The sequence below is a fragment of the Ochotona princeps genome, chromosome 3 (assembly GCF_030435755.1).
Source record: "Ochotona princeps isolate mOchPri1 chromosome 3, mOchPri1.hap1, whole genome shotgun sequence".
In the NCBI taxonomy this organism is placed as follows: domain Eukaryota; kingdom Metazoa; phylum Chordata; class Mammalia; order Lagomorpha; family Ochotonidae; genus Ochotona; species Ochotona princeps.
In genome coordinates, this window is record NC_080834.1 from 74,800,581 (window position 1) to 74,821,425 (window position 20,845).

Genomic DNA, 20,845 nt, shown 5'->3' on the forward strand with positions numbered 1-20,845 from the left:
AGCAGTCAAGGACGGCCCAATGCATTGGGACCCTGCACCCGCGTGGGAGACCCGGAAGAGGTTCCTGGTTCCTGGCTTTGGATCGGTGCGCACCGCACATTGCAGCTCACTTGGGGAGTGAATCATCGGACAGAAGATCTTCCTCTCTGTCTCTCCTCTTCTCTGTATATCTGGCTTTCCAATAATAATAAATAAATCTTTAACAACAACAACAAAAAAGATAATTTAGGTGATTTGAAGAGAAATAGTGTGTGTTTCTATGGAGTAAGTATTCATTTACCTTGCTCTGTTAAACATTACTTAGAAAATTCCTAGAATGGAAAAAACATACAAAAACATATAAAATTTGGTATTACTCTAAGTAATTAGTGAAATACCAAAACATGTTTAATTTCTAAAGAGAAACTCTGATATACTATGGTTGAAGATTAAAAATCCACCTATATCAGATACAAAATAAAGAAAACATTAAATGAATTAATGGCACAGCATTAAAATCAACCACATGTTTTTGAAATACTATTTAGAATATCTGATTTAAATTCAAAGTACTGAAAAATCCCTTTGTGTTAATGTAATACAGGAATCGGGATATTTAACCCATCTAGTTATATGTTAAGTGCAAATCACTTAAAATTAATAACACATGATGCCCTTGAATATATAGTAACAATAAAATACAAATTGCCATTACGCAAACTCAATTATGTAAACATAATTTACTGGGCAAGAAATAATTGGATCATTTAAAAAAGTATAAAACGGCAACTAAAGCTATCATCAAATATTCTACAACTGTCTCGAGACAAACAAGAGGGTCAACTAATAATATCTAGTTTCTAATTGTTACATAGTATTTCTGAGTACTATTTACTGAATGCTTTTTAAATGTAGAACTTATGCCACACATTTCACTTTATCTTAAATGGGAAAATAAACAACAGTTAAAATCACCATTTCATGCAAGAGAAAAACTTTTGTGGCAGTATCATACTTTCCATCTTTTTACTAATAATTGCAATTTTAATGTACCAATCTTTGTTCTACTGAGAAAGTTTGTATTAAAGTATAAATACAATTATCCTGAAGTGTCACAAAACAACACTTCAGTTGACAGACTGCAAATGTGTTAATGATCTGGAAGATGCTATCATTTAGAGTCACAGGTGCTACTGCTATAGCTTGTGTTGCTATATTCTATAATGGTGAATAACACTGATAGTATATTGATTGCCTTTTCAGAATGTGCCATATTTTTAAGCCACCCATGACTGCCATCCAAATGAGAATAAATTAGACTAGCCAAAGAACATGCATAGAAACTAAGGAAAAAAGCTTTAAAAATTGAAGTAAAGAATATTTTCACAATAAGCTAGCTTTAAGCAAAAAAGCTAGAAACATAAAAGGACATCTTTCAAAAAGAAAATCTGTATTTAAAAAAACAAAAACAAAAACGTGCATCAGATCAGACTCTTTACTAAATTAATAGTCAGATAATCATTTCCTATTGCTTTGGGGTCACAACTTATCTTTCTTACCCACTCCTTTCCAACAGATTAATGAAGAAAAACTCAAGAGATTACACATCTAAATTTAAATACTGAGGTTCACAGTTTCTGGATTTATTTTGCCACCACTTAAGCTGTGAATCATTGCTATCATGTGAGAGTGTTTGTTCAACTCCTCCTGTTGAAGCTTCACCAAAGATTCTCTCTCTTCCAAGCGACCTTCTAATTGGGCCTTCTGAACCTCAAGGGATGATGCCTAGGGAGGGGAGGGAGTAGAAAAAAAATTAAGGGAACAGCTGGATATTTTCTCTTCATGGAAACTTTAAGATGCTTTTGGTTTCTTACAATCATTTCAAGCCACTATACTTTTGTATATCTGATTATTAGATTATAAGGTAAGTGTAAGGCAAGTAATTAAAACAGAATGTAAATTAGTAAAACACTTTCAACTTGTGCTTTTAGATCATGCTAGCAACTCAAATTCTGCAAAATAATACCACATAAGATAACCATATTACAGAACTTAAAAAGTTGTAAATACAACATGGCATTACATTTTATTTCTCTTTTGTTATTTATAATCTGAAGTGGTTCAGTTTAAAAAAAAATTGTCAAATTATTTTCATTTGAATTTAAAGGCACAGCAGCAAGGAAAACATATCTCCCATTAGCTGGTTCATTCCATAATGCGATGCCCGCACAATTGGGATCAAAGCAGGTGAGCCCAAACCTGCTGACTTTCAGGTTGGACAATAGCAGGAAGCTAGAACTGGGAAGTGGGACTACTAGGAAACCCAGACATTCTCACAAGGGATTTAGGAGTATGTCTTAACTATTGTGTCGATTCCCCAGCCTTGGTCTGCTTTCTTCTTCCTAATAATATCTGGTACAGAAAGCACAATCCCTTCCTATCCTTCAGGCTATGTAGACATAATAAAAGAGAACAGCAGATTAAAATCCAGAATACGTGTGCTGTTCCTGTGATGAGCTGTGTGACTTAGCAAATAACCTGCTTCTCCATCTGTAAGTAAAATATTAGCAAATATGAGTAATCCTAAAAGTCTATAAAAATGGTATTAAAACACAAGAATTAAAAAAAATTAATTTTTATTGGAAAGTCAGGTACAGAGAGAAGGAAAGAGAGAGGAAGATCTTCCACCCACTGATTTACTCCCCAAGTGGCCGCAGCAGTTGGAGCTGAGCCAATCTGAACCCAGAAGCCAGAACAGAAGCCTCTTCAGGGTCTCCAACGTAGATTGCAGGGTCCCAAGGCCTTGGGGTCATCCTCCATTGCTTTCCCAGGCCAAAAGCAAGGAGCTGGATGGGAAGCAGGGCCGCTGGGACCAGAACCAACAGCCATATGGGATCCTGGTATGTGCAAGGTAAGGACTTTAGCCACTAGGATACCACGCCAGGCCCAAGACAAGAATTTTTAAAGATACATTCCATAATGCTGATACTGGTGAAAAAAACTTGAAAACCATCCATGCAGTGTTTTCATTTTCCATGAACCTTTCAAAGATGTCTTATACTAATATGGTTAAAATGAGAAGTATTAAGAAAAAGTTTCAAAGAATCCTTGGCAAATTATAAAACCATTAACAAGTATGAACTACTACTATCATCATTATTCCCTTAAGGAGAGACGAGGTTGTACACTCAGACAACACCTACATGTGACACCAACAACAGGGAGCTCAGGGGCTGGTGCTGTGGTGCAGTGGGTTAAAGCCATTGTGTACAGTGCTGACATTCCTTATGAGAATGCTGCTTCAAATTCCATCCACTCTGCTCCTGCTCCAGCTTCCTGTTAATGTACTTGGAAATGGCCCTAGTATGCGGGCCCCTGAAAAACGTGGGAGATGTGGGTGGAATTCCTGGCTCCTGGTTTTAACATGGTCCAGTTCCAGCCATTGCTGTCATTTGGGGAGTGGATCTGCTGAGAGATCTTTCTGTCTTGTGCACTCTCAATCACTCTTTCACATAAATAAATCTTAAAAAAACACACAAGGGCCTGGCAGCGTGGCCTAGCGGCTAAAGTCCTCGCCTTGAACGCCCCGGGATCCCATATGGGCGCTGGTTCTAATCCTGGCAGCTCCACTTCCCATCCAGATCTCTGCTTGTGGCCTGGTAATGCAGTCTAGGACGGCCCAAAGCTTTGGGACCCTGCACCCGCGTGGGAGACCTGGAAGAGGTTCCTGGTTCCCGGCATCGGATCGGCGCGCACCGGCCCGTTGTGGCTCACTTGGGGAGTGAATCATCGGAAGGAAGATCTTCCTCTCTGTCTCTCCTCCTCTCTGTATATCCAGCTTTCCAATAATAATAAAATCTTTAAAAAAAAAAAAAACCCAAAAAAACCCCACAAAACTGGGTAGTCTTTCCTATTTCTTCATATACCTGAAAACATCAAGCACAGTATGTTTAATAATCTTAGAGGATATAGGTTTTCCCATTGTAATAAATATTCTGTACCTTCTAAAGAAAACTGCCTGAAGAGATAGTAGTAATTTATCTAAATTCTTTTTCATAAAATAAGACTCGTTTTATTGAAAGTGAGAACAATATATTCTTACCTTAATGCTCAATTCTTTTCTTATTTGTTCTGTTCTGTTTAATTCTTTTCTAAGGATATCAATGGCTTCTTCCTTATCTTCCCTTTCTTTTTGTAAGATTCTAATCTTTTCTTCTTGTGCTTTTGCTTTTTGATGTAAATCTTAAAACAAACAAATCAGTCAGTCAAACGCTCAGCAGTCTCACCATACCAACAATACCCTGAGAAGCCTTAGTAGCTATTCTAAGTCTAAAAGAAACAAAACTAGAAAAATTAAGAGCTCTCTTGTTGGAAATGAAATAATAACATAATATCTGCTGAGTAAAGAAAACCATGAAACTCTCCCTCTATGCCAGAATACTTCAGAAAAACCCACTATTTCTGTGGCTTTCCCCTTTTCACTGTTCTCAGTATAATATACTTGCAAGAAAAGAACCCTTATAGCTTAAGGGCTAGAAGGAAATGGAAGGCTGACAGCTGTGAAAAAGCATATATGAAGATAACTGTCCTGCAAGGTTAGTGAGCCAGGACAGCAATCTTCTGGTGGATGGCTTTAGATATTCCATTAAGCAGCCAGCAACCGAAAGTTATGGAGCACTGCCCCCTGCTGTTCTGCTCCTTAATTTTGCTTTGAATTTTCCAAAGGGGATTTCTCATAACCCTCAGATTTTAAAAAATGTGTCGTTCTTTTTCATTTAATCAATGGTACACAACTACTTTGGTGAAGGGAAAGTTTTTAGCATGAGATTTCAAGTTTTCAAAATGGGAAAAATAGAAACTAATTTAAAAGTAAAAAATAGAAAATTCAGGCTTTGATTTTCCTCCAACACAAGTATGTTAAACATAGAAAATATGTAAGGGCACTTTAAAAAGTTAATGGAAAAGAATTAAAACGTAGGTTTATTTTGATAGAAAAATATTTTGAAATCTACACAATGTTTTTTTACTAACATTTCCCATGAACTTTTTGAAGGCCTTACATATTAAATAAGAACCCACTTACTTGAAAGTTTACAATCTCTGTCTGCTAACTGGTTCTGTACTTCTTTTCTTTGCTCTTCTTTTTCAATTAACTGGGTGATAGTCCTAAAGTTATTAAAAAAAAAATCAATGAACTGTATCATTTCAGACTTTCTTCCTGAAACGTATTAAGGAGAAATTTTATAAAAACAGAATACTGTAAAAACAACAATCTGTATAAAAAAATTCATAACTCTTAATTTTATCAATAAAAATCATTGTATAGAACTAAAAGTATTTGTTTTGAATATCCCCTACATAGACTATTGAACTAGAGATTTTACTTTTCATTTTGTTGCTTGAGTGACTCATTCAATTTTTTCACTGTATCAATTTGCTTATTCAGAGAGTCACAAGTGATCTGTAAATCTTTATTCTTCTTCTCAGCAGTTTCATTTCTGGAAAAAAAAAACAACAAGAAAATGAACTGGTATCTTCATTATGAAAAAAAATCAGACAAAAGAAACTCAGCATTTTCTTTGTTATTAACTAATGTAAATAAGAGACATTAGAAACAAGAACATAAGTAGAATTGTCAAACCTAAAAGATAATAAAGTAATACTCTAGCTAACAGAGGTAGTTAAAATATTAAAAAAAAAAAAAAACTAGTGTGGAGCATTACCTTTGTATTTATAGATACAGAGCATTTTACAGTAGATATTGTGTTACACAAATCTGGCATAAATACACATACAGCCATCTTTCTTAGGCATAAAATGCTATTTTGATTTCACTGACAATAACAGAAGGGGGAAAATGGTAGCACAAAGCACACCAGGCCAGGGTAAGTCTTATTTTATTTCACAACGAGCTTCGGTAAGTTTCAATTTGAACACCTTCAGATAGTTCTGACTTTTCAGACAGCTTTACTTATTAGCAGCATCGGGCCACTCAAGCAATTCTAACTCTCTTTCCCTAATTCACAAACTAGGCCGTAAGCAATTCCTACAGATCACACATTTCTTAGCCCACTGTCCTAGTCTCTTACGATCACTCTGCTCATTGCCCCAGTTTTTAAGTCATTTTACCACTAACAGTGCCTACTACCAGTACTGCCATATTCAGATTTTGGAGGAAGTTTTTGTTAGGGGAAAATATCTTCTTCAGAAGCTACCTTATCATCACAAACTTTTTATATATTTATCTCTTAATAGATTTGACAAAGTTACAAATTTCTAGAACTGTATATTAACAGCAAAAGATAATCTTAAAATGTAAATTCAATAATACACGTTTCCCAGAGTGTTTTCACTTTATTTTTAGAAAGACAACATGAAATGTACAATTATTCCTTGTTTTCTTTATAATTCAGAAATTTAAAAACTGGCCTGAAACAGTCTGATACAAGGGAGAAAAAAAAAAATCAAACTTTGTTAGCACGTATACAAATTGCTAAGTGCTGGGGTCCGTGCAGTAGGAGTGGACGACAGGAAGGTGTGAAGAGAACAGCTCCCCTATTTGGCAGGGCCCTGTGGATGTCTCAGCAACCATCTGAATGCAGTTCCACCTCCCTTTGCAAGGACATCTGGCCACCCTGCTAAGAGTTCTGTAATCTATTGAGGCATTGTTGTTTGCCCCTGCAAGATGGTTTTTACAGTCAAAGTGAGCTTGGGAGTTTATGTTGCTGGTAACGTCTGGGTGGCCTTTAGTAATGTATGCTATCTCGGTTGCTCTTATGACTCTCTGGCTGAAAGAACTCAACAGTGTCTGTACTAACATCATAATACATGCTTTCCAACTAACTTAGGGTTATTGAGTCCATGGGTATAGTGGCAATCTATGTTTATGGTTTTCTTTCCTTGATCTTTAGGTTTCTCCTTTTGTGATATATTTTCTCCTCTGATAAATTGTAGAATGAGAATTGTAGTAGGAGTGTATTACTGATTAACATGTGTTGGACTTTTTAACTTGTCCATTATAGAATTAAAATGAAAATGTAGTAAACATGGCACATTGATAACTGCAATTCTTTTTGCCTTTATAACTCCTGCTTTACTTGCTTAGGTAACAAACTGTGTGAGCTTGCAGGCTTAATGACCAACTAGTGCCATTGGCCCCAATCCCCATAAACTAAGGCCCCAGACTTATTAACCCATAGATGAAGATCAGGGTCTGGTTGTCACAGGTGGCACCAAGGTTAGAGCCCAGACCTGAGGAGAGCAGGCAGGGGCTGGCAAGCCGAGATAAGCAAGGAATGTATAATCCTTCCTCACTCACCTGTTGTAATTGTCAAACTGTGTCAAGCTGTATCAAACTGCCCGTAAAGAAAACTTTGTCACTGTACTGTTCCTGGGCGGGGGGGTGGGGGGGGAGACACACATCATACTCTGTGGTCGAGTGGATGAAACACCATGATGTAAAAAGTCTGTGCCGAGCTTGCGACTGCTTCTGTATAAATAAAGGGGACAGCTTCCATGCGATGTCCATTATGATCCTGAAATTGTAGTGGTCTGATTCTTTTCTCTCTACACCTATTTCACGCACCCTTCTCGAGTTCCGAACTCAGCTGGAGTTGGCCTCCAGCAGCTAAGACTTTTATGGTTAGAAATATGAAAACATTTATCAACATTTTATATGCACATATTCTAACAATTCATGAAAAATAACTTGTTCTACATACAGGGTCACACATGAAGTAACCATATTTAAAGAAATTAAGAAATGAATACACAAATTTCTGCACTATTAGGCTGAGTGACACGAAATTGTTAATAATCAACTACATTTAATTTGCAAAAATGACTAATTCATTGGGTTCAGCTAACAATAATGACAAGAACTAAACTCACACAAGATTATCCATAGTGTCTTCAACTATGTACACTAAGCAGTATTCTAGGTCATAGCTATTTCCGAAGACACTTTGGAGCTAGACTTGTGGCATGATATGTTAAGCCTCTGCCTGACACAAGCGCTTCATATCCATGTCAGTTTCTGCTGCAGTTGTTCTGGGAAGGCAGCAGAGATGCCCTGACCACCAATGAGGGAGGTCTCGCAGAGGCTCCTAGCTTTTGGCTTTGGCCCGGTGTAGCCGAGGCCACTGAGGTCATTTGGGTAGTGACACAGTAGGCGACAACATCTCTTTCCCTGTGTCTCTGTAACTCTGCCTTTCAACTACATAAATCAGACTTCTAAAAAAAATCTAAAGAAATGTGTCCTTGATAGAGGTTATAACTTAGATGACTGCCAACTATAGGAAAAATTAAAGGAAAATCAGCTGTATAGAAACCATGTTCTGAAATTTTGGTAATCAGTTAGCTTCAGCAGTACTTCATTTCACTATGACAAGTTTCTCACTTATTCTTACCCTTATTTTACACTATTAACAGAGTACAAGAAATGGTGCCACATGCGTTTCAGGGTCATGGAAAAGAAATGTGTGTTCCTTCTAAGTTTTACCCATGCAATTACCTCTGAAGCAATTCCATGTATGATTTTGTCAATATTTCGTGTTCTTCAGCCACAGATTCCAGCTTCCTGTTGTGTTGAAAGAGATGTTCAATATCACTCTGGGCTCTCTCTGATTCAACCTGCTGTGATTTCAGCAACATATTAAGCTCTTCGTTTTTCTTTTCAACTTCTCTCAACATACCAGCAAGTGTACGTGCCTTAAGAGAAAACAGAACATAAGATATTCCCACTATCATTTATATAATATATTTAAGATTCTACAATTTGAAAATTCACCAAAAAGTTATTACGGCAGTATCTACTGGGTTTATATTAGTCACAGTAAGTAGACATGGCATGTATGCACTTATTGCTTAACTGTTCCTAATAAATCTGGTTCAATGCTGAGTACTTCTTAATCCAAACGAATGTGACCAGAAGTGATTTGGTCGGAAAATTAGCAAACATATGCATATTCTGGACATAGGTTCTAACTCAAAACATAAAATTTACTTATGTTTCATATGTACCAAATGTATACAACCTGAAGATTACTCTGCATGTTACCACTAAAAATGCTGTTGCGGGCCCGGCGCAATAGCATAGCAGTTAAAGTCCTTGCCTTGAACATGCTGGGATCTTATATGAGCGCCAGTTCTAAGCCTGGCAGCCCCACTTCCCATCCAGCTTCCTGCTTGTGGCCTGGGAAAGCAGGACCCTGTACCCGCGTGGGAGACCCAGAAGAGGCTCCTGGCTTCAGATTGGCTCAGCTCCAGCCGTTGCGGCTGCTTGGGGAGTAAACTATCAGATGGAAGATCTTCCTCTCTGTCTCTCCTCCTCTCTGTGTATCTGCCTTTCAAATAAAAATAAATAAATCTTAAAAAGAAATGTTGTATATGAAACAGTTTCACAATACATATGTTTTTCACTTGAGAAATCATGTTAGTGCTATTATGAAGTATTTTAGATTATCAGATTAGGGATGTTTAACCTGTCAGATTTTATTCCATAGATTCTTCAGGCAAAACTAGTCTTGCTATGACCAGGTTAACAGAAATGAACAAAATTGTGGTCTTGGTAGATGACTTTACCATTAATACTACTCTAACGACTTGGCATAAGTTTCCCCTTCAGGTAAGAAGTAAGAATAAAATCTGAGCTAATACAGATGCTTAATCAAATACTTATTATAACCAGGAAATAAGACTTCATTTCATAAGTGAGTTGAAACACTAAATAAATGGAAAAGCAAATGAATTCAGACGTGGACTCCTCCCATTCCTTTGATCATAAAGTAGTACTTAATTTTAACTGTCAAATGAGAACCTAAGCCTTTCTCTGTTGATGACATCGACTACAAAGAAGCAATACTCAATTAATCAGTTTTAGTTTCATATGAAACTTTTCCAGTAACATGGATGGAATATTAAATTCTCTAACAGAATTGGAGAAATGCCCAGACACAATATAGCATGCTATGAGGAAGGACCAAAAAATGCAGGGGCTGTGGCCGCAGACCACCAACCCAGGTAATGTGGTGCGGCAATAGCATTTTTAAAAGATAAGTATCAGAGACAATTATGGTGAACTTGCCCCTTTATGGATAATTAAGCACAAGCTTTTATACAAAGGGTTTAGGGGAACAAACCTTAGGGTAGTAATAATATTTGTATTGGATATAAGTATTTATTACATGTTATAAGCTTAGCCAATTAGTGTAACTGTTACTTATTTTGCCTGTAGGTGGCACTGTGTAGCCCACTACAACTTGGAGCTGTTTATTACAAGACCATTACAAGTTTACCATAAGATGGGTATGGGCCGGGGTAGGAGGTGTCAAGCCTTTGGAAAGTACCCAAATTACCAGAAGAGGTTGATGGGGAGGGAAATACCCAGAGGGCCTTGGGCCTTTTGCCAACTGCATGGGTCCACAGGGTTTTAAGGTGCTGTCGAAACAGGAAAAGGGTTTTAAGGCTTTTGCCAAAACCAAGGAGGAGGGCGGGGGGGTGGTGTTGAGTGTAGACATGCACTGAAACCTTGTTCCTGCTCCTTCTTGCACAGGCTAAGTAAGCCAAGACCCAGCCGGATACTCGCTTGGCCACAAAAAACATCAACAAAAAAGATTTTAGTATCACTAATTTTCCTGCTTGAAACTGATGATACTTTTAACATACTAGAGAAGACAAATGAAACTACATTAAAATAACCGAAAGAATTTCATCTTTGGCAGAATTATTCTGAAATGATTTAAACATGTTTTGTCACTGATATCAGACTCAGACAACTTCATTATGATTCACTGGAAATGAAATCAAGCTGTGTATATTCCAATTGTTTTTGCTGAGAATTTCCCATTACTGCAGTAAATTCTTACCTATCAGGTACAGACTAAGCATCTACATGTGCATAGCACATTGCCAAGCATGCCCAGCTCGAAGCCTGTGGTAGGCTCTGCAGGTACAGGGACAGCTTCTGGCATCCAGCTGGCAGTGGGAGATAATATGATTTTCACATGATATGAGAAATGTAATAAACACATAAATACCAGGTGCAGACATCAAGGAAAGATTGTCAAATATATGTGCGGAAGTGAAGAGACTAGGATTCTGGGAATTGGAGGTATTTCAATAGAAATTTTAAGTATTATGAGTAGTTATCCAGGAAAAGAGGGAAAGGCACAAAGACAGGAAAAGAGTCTGGGCAGTTCCAAAAAATACAAAGTAACCTAAAATGTTGGCTACAAAACTTGTGTAAGAATATCAGACATGGATTGAGGAATAGCTAGAATCCTAGTATGCCAAACAAAGAAATTTTAATGATATTCTGAAAGCAACGGCAGCTCCTAATAAGATTGTTCAGCACTGACGGAGCAGTATCAAGTTCCTGCTTTAGATTCATGGGGAGGGGATGAGAGAGGAAAGAACCAAATACAGAAGGCAGCATGACTGGCTATGGCACAGAGGAGAGCCAACAGGGCAGTGAGCAGAGGAAGGCTAATTATAGGCTTGCTTCCAACTTCAATGAAAAGAGAAAAGGTTAAGGTCTATAGCAAACAACGACAGAAACAAAGAGAAGGCACGAAATACTAATATTTAAAAGATATAATCGGGTCCAGTGCAGTAGCCTAGTAGCTAAAGTCCTCGCCTTGCATGCACCGGGATCCCATATGGGCACCGGTTCTGATCCCGGCAGCACCACCTCCCATCCAGCTCACTGCTTGTGGCCTGGGAAAGCAGTCGTGGACCGACCAAAGCCTTGAGACCATACACTCAGATGGGAGACCTGGAGGAGGCTCTGGGCTCCTGGCTTCAGATCGGCTCGGCTCTGGCCATTGTGGCCGCTTGGGGAATGAATCAACAGATGGAAGATCTTCCTCTCTGAATTTCCTTCTCTCTGTACATCTGACTTTCCAATAAATAAATAAATAAATACATAAATCTTTAGAAAAAAAAAGATACAATCTGTTGAATGTGATAAATAATTATGAAGTAAGCCATATGATTTTCACACTTCTAATTTGGAAAAATTTTAAAGCTGGTATGAAGACACAGAAAATCAAAGGGGAATAGTAATTATTTTATTATTAGCTAGGCTGAGTTTGAAGTATTTATATTAAAGTACAGCTAAGAATCAAGATGGCGGAATAGAGTAAGGACATGTTTATACAGACGGAAAAACATTTAACCAGGATGAAGCAGAGAGGACATATTTCAGGAAATAGGAGAGGACAGAACAACAGCAGAGGGGTACCTGGAGACTGACAGACACAGGAAAGCAGCGGACACAACGGTGTGGTGTGGCAGAGACTGATACTCCAGCACGGCGATCTGAACTCCACAGCAGCCGGAACTCCACCAGCAACCAGGTGGGAAGGGACTTTCACTGGGAGCTCGGGTGGTGAACCCAGACAAAGAACTGTCCGTTCTGCTGGTCCGTTTGATTTGACCAGGAGCAGAGACAGAGCAGCAGATCTCAGACGGGCAGTGCGAGAACAGGGTGGATTCCATAGCCCAGTCAGCCCCCTAGAGCTGAATTGGGTGCCATTTTGTGTAAGGAGGAAAGGGCAAGCAAAGGGACGGAGCATGCGCTGAGCTGGGAGTGAGCTCATTTCTGTCTCTGTAACGATGTGGCATTCTACGGGTTCCACTCAGGGCAGGTCTGGATAGCTCTCAGATCTGACGGCCAGCAGATCAAGGACTGTAGTGATTGTATATCAGGCGACACTTTGGGCACTGTGGCAATAGCTTTGGGACTGCAGGGGACAACAATGAACTGTGCATGTGCTGAGCTCGTGAGAACTTGCTGAGGTCCAAGACTGCACTGGTCCCGCAGGAAAATAATACTGACTGTCATCGTACGGGTCTAAATAGGTCCGTGTGGCACCCAGACCTAATGTCCAACAGGTTCCGACAAGATCAGCGCCACCAACAACCTAATTATATAGGACGCCTGGTGTCTCTCTAATCCTGGGAACTGCTCCAACCGGAAGTGGGAGAAAGGCTGCAGAGACAACGGTGCAGCCTCACCACGGTATCACAGGAGGTGGTGAGTGGTGAGCCAAGAGCTGGGGCTGTGGAGACCACGGTGGAAATCTGACATAAGAACCCAGACCTGGAACTTGCTGGAGGTTGTGGCACAAGTGGATGCAAGAAAAGTTGTGTACCAACCGAAATAAGTAAAATCACATTGTAGCCCTGTGGGTGACACAGCTTAGAAACCTGCCCCAAGGAGAAGACTCTGCTAACCAGAAGTACAATGATCAAGAGCAAAAGAAGAGACAAAGGCACAATGAATATTGCTGAAAACTCACCTGCAAGGGAGCAAAACCCTATGCCAATCTCAGTTAACTGAGGAAGACATCGAGAAAATGGGGCACACAGAATCCATAAGACTCATTTTAAAGATTCTGATCAACAATGAGAAGCTTATGCAAGAATTCAAAGAATTTAAGGAAGCAATAAAGCAAATCAAGGCTGGTATATCAGAAATCAAGAACACAGTAGAACAAATTAAGAGTACAGTGGAGAGTCTCCAAAATAGAATGAAGCAAGCAGAAGAAAGAATCTCAGAATTGGAAGGTATTTCTTGTCACCAGGGGGAAGTAAACAAAAACCTGGAAGCAGAGCTGGATCAGGCCAAAAAAAAGTATTCAAGAATTGAAAGACACTATTAAGAGGCCAAATATAAGAGTAATGGGAGTCCCAGAAGGTGCAGAAAGAGAAGCTGAGTTTGCAAATGTATTTAATGAAATAATAAAGGAAAATTTCCCTAATCTAGAGGAAGAATTGGGAAACAAGTTCCAGGAGGGGCACAGAACTCCCAACAGGTTTGACCAAAAGCGATCTTCACCATGACATATGATCATCAAGCTCTCTTCAATTGAACATAAGGAAAAGATCCTTAAATGTGCACGTGAAAAAAAATCAGCTGACATATAAAGGAATGCCAATTAAACTCACAGGAGATCTCTCACAGGAAACTCTACAGGCAAGAAGAGAATGGAGTGACATATTCTAGATTCTAAAAGAAAACAATTTTCGGTCCAGGATAACATATCCAGCAAAGCTTTCTTTTGTCTTTGAAAATGAAATAAAATTCTTCCACAGTCAAGAAAAGCTAAAAGAATTTGCCTCTTCCAAAGCTGCCCTACAAATGATACTTCAAGATGTTCTCTTGGCAGAGAAGAGGAATAGCACCTACCAAAAACAAAGGCAAACGGGAAGAACATCCCAGTAAAATGACAACAGAAGACTAAACCAATGAACAACCCATTCCTAAAATGACAGGCCCAAAGTACCACCCATGTATATTAAACTCTGAATGTAAATGGCTTAAGCTTAATCAAACATCACAGAGTAGTACACTTGATTAAAAAACAAAACCCATCTGCTTATTGTCTGGAGGAGACACACTTCAACAAAGATTAGTGGAAACTATATCACATGGGTTTTGTTATTTTCTGTTAGTTTCATCTCTTCAAAACACTTCCTTCTGTAATTAAATCATTCAATGACTCATATATCACACGGTAGCATCATTTTCTTCAAGAAGGTTCTTGATTTTCATTTCTTCAGGTACACATTAGTCATTTAATAGCACGTTATTTAACTTCTTGGTGTTGTTAATTTCTTTTTTCTCCCAGATGTTGATTTTGTTTTGTAGCTCTTCATTTAAGGGGATGTATAGTAGCTGTGTAATGGAGACTGTCATATCGAGTAACATGTCATTTAACTTCAGGCATTGTAAATTTCTATCTGTTGATTTTGTATCATGACTTTTCATTTAAAGGGATGTACAGTAGTTGTGTAATGGAGACTGTCATATCTAGTAACATGTCATTTAACTTCATGGCATTGTAAATTTCCTCTTTTCTTTCTATTGTTGATTTTGAAACATGACTTTTCATTTAAGGGGATGTACAGTAGCTGTGAAATGGAGACTAACATCCAGATGTGAGGATGTCGTGTGGTATGCATTTCTGCTTCCACACAAAGATGGACTTAAAATGAAACTGTTTACTATATCTTGACAATAGAATTCTGGACTCTCTGCCATTGTACAGGCCCGCAATGATGGACATATGACTGAGTATGAAGAACTATATGTTAGTAATGATATAGAGGAACTGGGGGGGGGGGGGGCGGAACTGGAGAGGGGATAAGGGAATATGAAACTGTACTATAAAATAATAATAATAATAATAATAATAAAATGTATTAAAAAATAAAATAAAATACAGCTAAACAGGAGTCACTTAGTGTTCAACATACAAAATCAGAAAATTAATATTTTGGCAATTGTGGGACACAAAAATAAAAGTTTGAAATATAATTCTTAATCCTGGGGAGCTCCAATACTTAAGAATGGTTCAGAAATAAAAGATAATGACGGAAAAAATTCAAGATGGTAGGAATTGTCATGTCAAGTGCTGAGGACAATTCCAATTAGTATAACAAACATTTAATTAACACTTTGCATTTTCTTAATCCATTAACCTGTGTTCCAATTAGTTGGTCACATACCTCTGTCTCGGCTTGAGTTCGCTGACAACGGTACTGGGCAATCAGTCTATCGGCCTGTGCAAGGGCTAGAGCCTTTGCTTCCAAGAGATCTTGGAGCCTGCTCTCTTTGGACTATAAGAAAAAACACAACACTGATTTTTCTTGCTTAATGAAAACACCTACAAAAATTTGTTATTAAAACACACCTGTACTCACAGCTAATGTGGACAATTTCATTTCATATATATCCATTATGTCAGATATTCTCACATCATTAATTTGATCCTTTACCTAGTGAAAAATCAAAATATATAGACAAAATAACATAAATACCTGGCAGTCAAACCACTAAAATTTAACAAGACATTTTAAAAAACAATAAGTTGGGTCACAAATATTTCATTACTCTAGCTACTTAAGAAAAATTTAAGATTTGGTATGCTTACATCAATTAAAAATATTTCTAAGATGGATGGATGTGGGATGGAGGAAGACTAAGTAAAGAACAATTTATGTTTTCTGACTAGTTTTTCTTCTTTTTAAACTTTCTAGGCAATTGCTACTTTTTATATAAAAGGTTTCAAAGATCAAGTTTTTACATAAAGTTGTTAAAATGTAAAAAGCAGAACAGACATAAAGCAATACATAGCAGGCAAACCCAGTTATAACTGCTACTTTCACTCACCACCATTCCAGACTGAAGTTTCTCTATTAATTCTTCGATATTCAACCCAGGAACAGAGTCTTTCGGAATGGGAGGAGTTACACACTTTTTCGATGCAGAAACATTGCGATTTAATGACTGCAAAGGCATCCTTCTGGGTATATGCTCTGTTTCTTGCTGTCTGTAGGCATTATTTGCTGCTATACTTTCTCCAAGTCTGGATGGGAATCAAGAGAGTAATAAAAGAAATAATTACATAAAAATGGAGCCAAGGAAAGAGCTGATACATAATTAAGATATCCTGGGGTTAGAGCAACGGCTCAACAGGCTAACCCTCACCATGAACATGCCGAGATCCCATTTGGGTGCCAACTACTGTAATGGTTGCTCCACTTTCTGTCCAGCTCCCCACTTTCTGTCCAGCTCCCTGCCTGTGGACTAGGAAAGAAGCAGAGGATGACCCAAAACCTTGGGACCCTGCACCGGCATGGGAGCATGCACCAGTACAGGAACATGGTTCCCAGCTTCAGAGTAGCTCAGCTCCAGCAGTTGTGGCCACTTGGGGATTAAACCAGTAGACAGATCTTTCTCTGTAAATCTGCCTTTCAAATAAATGAAATCTTATTTTAAGAAAAACGATTAGAATATCTTTCACATGTTCTTAAAATAATCTGGGAGGCCAAGATACAACATGTTTTGCAAAGTGCAAGATCTGGGCCTGTGGATTGGCCTGTTAGAAAAAGTCTGGGCACCCCGCTGATGGGCTGCAGCTCCCACTGGTGAGCATGGGAACCAGGGCTGGCGGTAGACCTGGCTGTACAGGCAGTGGCACTCGCCAGAATGAGTGTAGGCTGGATAGTGTTATTGTCAGGCTGAACTATAGGCTCCAAGATCTGCTGATATGTATAAGATCCAAATGGGATGCGGGACAGACTAAAACAGTCTGCTTCACACACTGGCATGTGCAGCAACTAGGAATGGGGTGGGCCTGGTGGGGGTTATTGGGGTTGCTCCCACTAGGCTATGGTTCTTGCTGGTGTGTATAATGGCTGAGTATATGGTGAGCAGAGATGGGCTGGGCTGCAGCATCTATTGTTTTGCGAATGAGATGGGACCGAGAACAGAACTGACCAGGCAAACTGCAACCATTAGTGTAGCCTGATGCGGGTGACAGATTGAGTTGGAGCCCATACTGGCTGGCACACGCAGGAGTTAGGTCTGGGGTCACCTCGGGTGAGGTTTCTGGAGACTCCGCCTGATCAGACCACTAGACTCAGAACTCCAACCGTGGGGGAAATCATAGGATATGATCTAACCATATCAGTATGATCTGACCATGGAGTATATCAGAACTGGGTCTCCATGGTTGCTGAGGTCTGTGCAGTGGACAGCATGCCTAGATGTTTAGGGAAGACATGAAAACCAGCTCATTAAGGACTGCAGAGAACATCTAGTAACACAAAGGACAGGACAAATTGGGCAACTCTCCTGGAGAAGCTTCGACAATGAATATCTGGGCAAATTGAGACTCTAAGGTAAACTATGTCAACCAGTGGACCTTGGAGCAATGAAATCAACAATCAGTAGCATTTCAGAACTATCAAAACCTCTTAAGCAGTACCCTTAGAATATGCTCCACATGGGGGACCACAGGATGACATCACATGCCTAGGTACTGATGCTGTAGGGCTACTGGGAGCAACTCCCTCCCCTTTCCCCAGACATAGGAAGAAAAAAGGAGGTTGGAAACAGTTGTCTCATCCACTTTGCCCCATTCCTCAACCCTCCACACCCTAATCAGTGGTCCACATGGGCAAGCATCCTTTTAACTAGGTAAATATCATCAAAAATAAAATAAATTTATTTTTTAAAGTTAACTCAAAGAGTACTGACTTTCAATAAAATGTCCAATTAACCATTTATTTTAGGATTACCAGAGAAATGGCCGGATATCCCAACAGTTTAAGATATACTACAAACAATCACAACTCACACTAAAGCAGGAAAGTCTGGGAGTGGAGCAGCTTCCAACAGTATTCTCAAGCCAGACTGCACTTGTTCTCTATTATCTGATGTTAAAGCAAAAGCCAAAGGAGTAATCAAACGTGAATCCTAAACAAATCAGAAACCAAACAATAAGCAGAAAGAGTAAATAATGTCAGGTTCCTTGGGGAAAAGAAGTAAACAGAACTAAATCATAAAGTAATTCTATGTCAAATTTAAATGGTTTCTAACTGCTGTTTCAATGTCTGCTAGACTTTGCTTTATTATAGATATATATAGTCATGGAACCAATATGAACATACAAATCTTTTGAGCACATTCAACTGAGCCTATGTAAATTATACCTTAAATGTTTTTGATGAACTTAAGATTCCATGACTTATGCATTATTGTTTCACTTTTCCTAGTTATCATTTACAAGAAAAACTAAAATTGGATAATCATTTCCATGAAAAGAAAAGGAAATTTCAAGTTAACCAGGCCAGATTTAATGACTGCAAGGACATACTTGAAATATTTCAAGTGTAGGTCAGGTCCTGCATGCCAATATTTTACATTTGTACCATAAGCTCTACTTACCATGAAGACATGTCCTAAGAATTGACATAAATCAAACTGATTTAACAAAGTAAAGAAATGAAATGTTTTCAAAATTAAAATGCTTATAAAGTTAAATTAAAATGCCTTGTAAATATTCAAGTAAAATTCATGCTACAAAATTATATAAATTACATGTTTTTATATATATGTAAAACTTTCATCTTCACATCTCTTTCCATAGAGGAAATTCAGTTTCTAGTAAAGGAAATGGCAATTCAAACAGCTGAAATGACTTGCTCAAGCTTTCATCGCTCAACAACTGGTAGAGTCAATATTTTGATTCAGTTTTTTTTTTTCTTTTATAAAGATTAACTTACTTTTATTGGAAAGGCAAATGTACAGAGAGAAGCAGAGGCAGAAAGTTCCACCTGCTGTTCACTCCCCAGGTTGCTGCAACAGCCAAGGCTGAGCCCATCTGAACCTGGCAGCTGTGGGGCTTCACTGTCTCCTAAGATTTTGAACCATTTTTTACTGTTTTCCCAGGCCACATGCAGGCAGTTGGATGGGGAGTGGAGCAGCGGGGATAGGATCCAGCATCCATATAGGATGCCAGCACTAGCAGGCAAAGGATTAGCCAATTGAGCCATTATGCTGGTCTCTGATTCAGTTTCTTCATGATTCTGTCAAGGCCCTCAAGTAGCGACTGCCTAAGGTTTGAGTGTCTACTATAAGGATATTTTCTCTGTTATGTTACTGTAATAACTTAATTTACACATTGTTGTTAAACATTTGTTATAATCCAGGTGTAGTAGATATAAAGGTGGACATTGTAAAGCAAAATCTACATTAGGCCATGGTTCTGGCTAGGTATCTGTACTGGATCCCAAAAAGTCAGACCAAAACAAAATCATTTGGGTGTCACATAATCAAACTGAGCTTAACATGTGTCCATTAAAAAAATGAAAACAAAAACCAAAAATGTGCTTTCAGTCAAAGTTGCATTCCTACAATAAGGAAGTTCTCCTGTTTTAATTCTCTAAGGAAAGTAACTGAAATAAGTAATCATTTTTGTTCTATTACTGCTTTCTTAAGTTCTTTTATGTCTGTAAAGATAACCTCCTTTGCTCAGCTCATGGGAAATATTTACATTACCTGATTCCATAACAGCAAATAAAAGCCAAATACCACAATAAATTGGGTTAGGGTTAGGATTAGGATTAGAATTTTGTATTTTGTATTTTCAGACCTAGAGTTCTTATTCAGATACTGCAAATATTATAATGAAAATCTTAGAATCATATGTAATTATCTTCAATTTCTGTGAAATTATGTAAAACGTATGTCTAGTAAGAACACTATCACACTGAACAACATTAACTTTAACCTTTCTCTTGATGGAGAATACTAAGAGAAGCATCTTTTCAAGGGTAAAAATATTGAAGCAAAAGCGTATATTAGAAAACATTTAAGTACAAAGAAACTACAACATTTAAAGAATTTATACTCACCTGAAGGATTTTGTAGAAGCTTACTTCCATACCAGGAACTAATTGTTTTAGTTTGTTCATCAAATCAAGAGTTTTCAAAATTACATCAGCAGCAAGTTTGCTTTAAAAAAATTTCATATTTAAATTAGGTAATAAAAAAATTTCTTAGTGCTTATTTCTGATTATTTCTTCTTAAACGAATGAAAGGAACAATCACTTTTATTTGTTAAAACTCAACTGTACCTAAGTATTATTTCTGTTGTAAAGTACAAATATCACAAAGATCAACACTGTTACAGTTCATAACTGGCACCAATTTCTAAAAATTTTTTTCCTGCTCTTAAATATCAATACATATTTTAATTTTCTGCCTCAAGTAGATAGTACTCTTGAAACAAAATTCATTCAACTGCAGCTCTGTCACTATAACATTAAGAATACAGGGTAAGCTTAGAAGATACAGAGCACCAGATACCTAGTGAATCATTACAAAGACATGCTCTCTGTTTTGTACTTAAAAGAGAATTCACAAAATAAGAGTTTTTTTTCTTCTTGCTGAGCATCAGATTTACTGACATAATCAGTGTCTACCACTTAGTTGTCAATATTTACTAGATGGACTCTGTTAACAAGGCAGAAAGGCATAAAAAATATCTTCTTATTTCTACCAAATCTACCT

General features: G+C 38.0%; 1 protein-coding gene across 1 annotated transcript in view; it reads right to left on the reverse strand.

Moving 5' to 3' along the window:
- Positions 1–1,456: 1,456 nt before the first annotated feature.
- Positions 1,457–20,845, reverse strand: part of CIP2A (cellular inhibitor of PP2A) — a 44,088-nt gene continuing 24,699 nt past the window's right edge. The window contains exons 12-21 of the mRNA XM_004593211.4: positions 20,188–20,287; positions 18,129–18,247; positions 16,157–16,352; positions 15,688–15,762; positions 15,493–15,603; positions 8,492–8,688; positions 5,364–5,477; positions 5,063–5,145; positions 4,082–4,221; positions 1,457–1,764 (exon numbers count right to left, since the gene is read on the reverse strand). Coding sequence (XP_004593268.2) covers positions 1,594–1,764; positions 4,082–4,221; positions 5,063–5,145; positions 5,364–5,477; positions 8,492–8,688; positions 15,493–15,603; positions 15,688–15,762; positions 16,157–16,352; positions 18,129–18,247; positions 20,188–20,287 — 1,306 coding nt within the window. The 3' untranslated portion in view covers positions 1,457–1,593. The remainder of the gene's footprint in view (positions 1,765–4,081; positions 4,222–5,062; positions 5,146–5,363; positions 5,478–8,491; positions 8,689–15,492; positions 15,604–15,687; positions 15,763–16,156; positions 16,353–18,128; positions 18,248–20,187; positions 20,288–20,845) is intronic.